This window comes from Metarhizium robertsii (assembly GCF_000187425.2).
Source record: "Metarhizium robertsii ARSEF 23 chromosome Unknown MAA_Scf_9, whole genome shotgun sequence".
NCBI lineage: Eukaryota > Fungi > Ascomycota > Sordariomycetes > Hypocreales > Clavicipitaceae > Metarhizium > Metarhizium robertsii.
Genome location: NW_011942237.1, coordinates 90,510 through 92,727, shown reverse-complemented (window position 1 = coordinate 92,727; position 2,218 = coordinate 90,510). Strand labels below are relative to the sequence as shown.

Here is a 2,218-nt window from a genome sequence, read left to right as displayed (position 1 = left end):
AGTATGATTGGGGGGATTGAAATTGAAATAACCGATCTCAATGTCAAAGCGGAAATTAGTCGGAGTTTCTCGGAAGCTTCAGTTTCTTCTGGCATGTGATGCCCAGAGTTCTTGTGCCGAGGTTGTCGGTAACGTTCGGTCACAAGCTGAGAGTCTCTCTATCTCGTGCCCGCCCTTTTGATCGAAGGTTGAATTGTCGTCAGGCCATGAGCATCATGATCTTGCAAATAGAGAGATTGATGAGTAGACGCTGTGCCAGCCTGATCAACTAGTTAAAGCGTCAGGCCGTTGTATGATTGCACATCAACGGTTATGTCAGTGGAATTGACGAGGGCTCATAACCTGTTGAACGTCACAGCGGAACACAGATGAAAGGAGTGCGTTGATTCTCTAAGCTAGAGATGCCGCCAAGGCACGCTATTTATGGAAGGCGCAGGCTGGACCCTGCACGTGATGCTGTTTCATGTTCAACAACCCGAACTTCAGTGAACCATGGGTGAACACCATAGTATATAGGGACCCCAAATTCGCTTCATAGATAGACTCTAGCTCCTTAGCTTTCAACACGATCATTACATTGACCCAAGCCTAGCTTACAAACCCTTTGACTCTGATCACTTGGTTATGGTCTACGACCTATCACCAGCGTAACAACCAACCGCTCAGACCGAGTCCCCAGTGTCTCTGCCAACATAAACCCTGTTAGGTTTATCCCTTGGGAACCCTAGCCGTTACAATGAGCTCGTTGAAGGTCAGGACATTCGTCAGGTGTACTATAAAGACATTCGGCTAAAAAGAAGAATCGATGTCCCTTTTCACCCGAAACCCGAAATCTGAGGAAGCCTGTACTCGTGGGATCGCTGCCCTGATGGTCGCTTGATTGATTGTTTAAGCGCCAGAGGCATAGAGCCACAGAGATCCCTATATAGGGCAAGCGGCGTGCTAAGGCTAGTTTTACAGAGACCGATTATCCCACAGGGTACAGCATTCGCCCACCCCCACTTCTATCGTTCCCTCGTCAACTATCTAGCATGTGTTCGGCTCAAAGGCGCCAGACATCGTGCCTTTTACCCGTCAGCGGGATCTACAGGCGCGGCCGCCAGGTCCGCGTTATCGATCGTTCTTGCGAAATGAAGACCTCATGCGAGAGCCGTGTTGACCGGCTCGATGCGACCGTGTCGGACAAGGGGCTGCAACCCCTCGCCGGCGGAGGTCGCGGATAAACAAAGCAACAAAACTTACAAAGGAAATAGGTAAAAGGAGAGATGTTAGCACTCACCGCTCAGTGGCGAGGGCATATCCTTGCGAAGAAGGAAGACGCCTTCGCCATCTGGATGAATTTGTCAAAGTCTCTGCCTATTGCTTGGTTGATCGCCGCGGCAGGTGAGGGTGTCAGCCTCATCCGGTGCCGTGGACCGACATTCCGGCAATAGAAGAGATGGTCTGGGGCTTTGCGCCGGCCGCACGAGCAGGTGATGCGCGCGCCCACATGGTTGAATCTTTCGTGGTAGTCTGCAAAGTCTCCGTGGGAGCTTCGTACTACCAAAAGATGGTGGAGTGCCGACCTGGGGATTGAGAATTCCTTCGAGTGTCGGCCTGGGGATTGAGAGTTCCTTCGGGCATCCTGTGGTTGCGCTGAGCTTCAGCTCTTTATACTTCTCCGGCATGTGTCCTTGCCACCACGCCTGGAAGGCTTCACAATGCCGGGCTGTGTAATTTTCATGTTTTAGGGTTCCATAGCCAAGATCAATCCATGAGTTTACTTGGCTTGTTTCTTGGCCACTCTGCGGATGTACGCGAGGGTTGGTTTGGCGTCTGGAGGTTCTGGGAGGGCACAGCCTGCCTTCGCGAGTGAGTCGGCTTGTTCGTTGCCCGGGATGTCGGTGTGGCCCGGTATCCAGCGAACGTGGATGGAGCCGTGTGCGGCGGCGATCTCTTGGAACTTGAGGAAGGCCGATTGGGACGAATCCGATGCTGTACCTCGGAGGCACGTAGCCGCAGCTAGATTGTCTAAGCAGACCACGATCGGGTTGTCCGATGCGTCGGGGATCTTGACGGCAGCGCCGAGGCCTTCGAGCGCGCCAGCTGCTATCTTGACGGCAGCGTCGAGGCCTTCGAGCGCGCCAACTGCTTCGGCATCAAACACTTCAGCTGGGCCAAGGCGCCCAGATCCTTCGCAGACGGTCACACTATTCTGGTGGACTACATATCCGTATCC

The 2,218-nt window shown here is 53.2% G+C and overlaps 1 protein-coding gene across 1 annotated transcript in view; it reads right to left on the bottom strand.

Annotated features, from left to right (window-relative positions):
• Nucleotides 1–1,759: 1,759 nt before the first annotated feature.
• MAA_01592 (Ribonuclease H domain protein) overlaps nt 1,760–2,218 on the bottom strand; it is a gene marked incomplete at both ends in the record, with an annotated part of 2,586 nt that continues 2,127 nt past the window's right edge. Inside the window, one exon of the mRNA XM_007819590.1 lies at nt 1,760–2,202. Coding sequence (XP_007817781.1) covers nt 1,760–2,202 — 443 coding nt within the window. The remainder of the gene's footprint in view (nt 2,203–2,218) is intronic.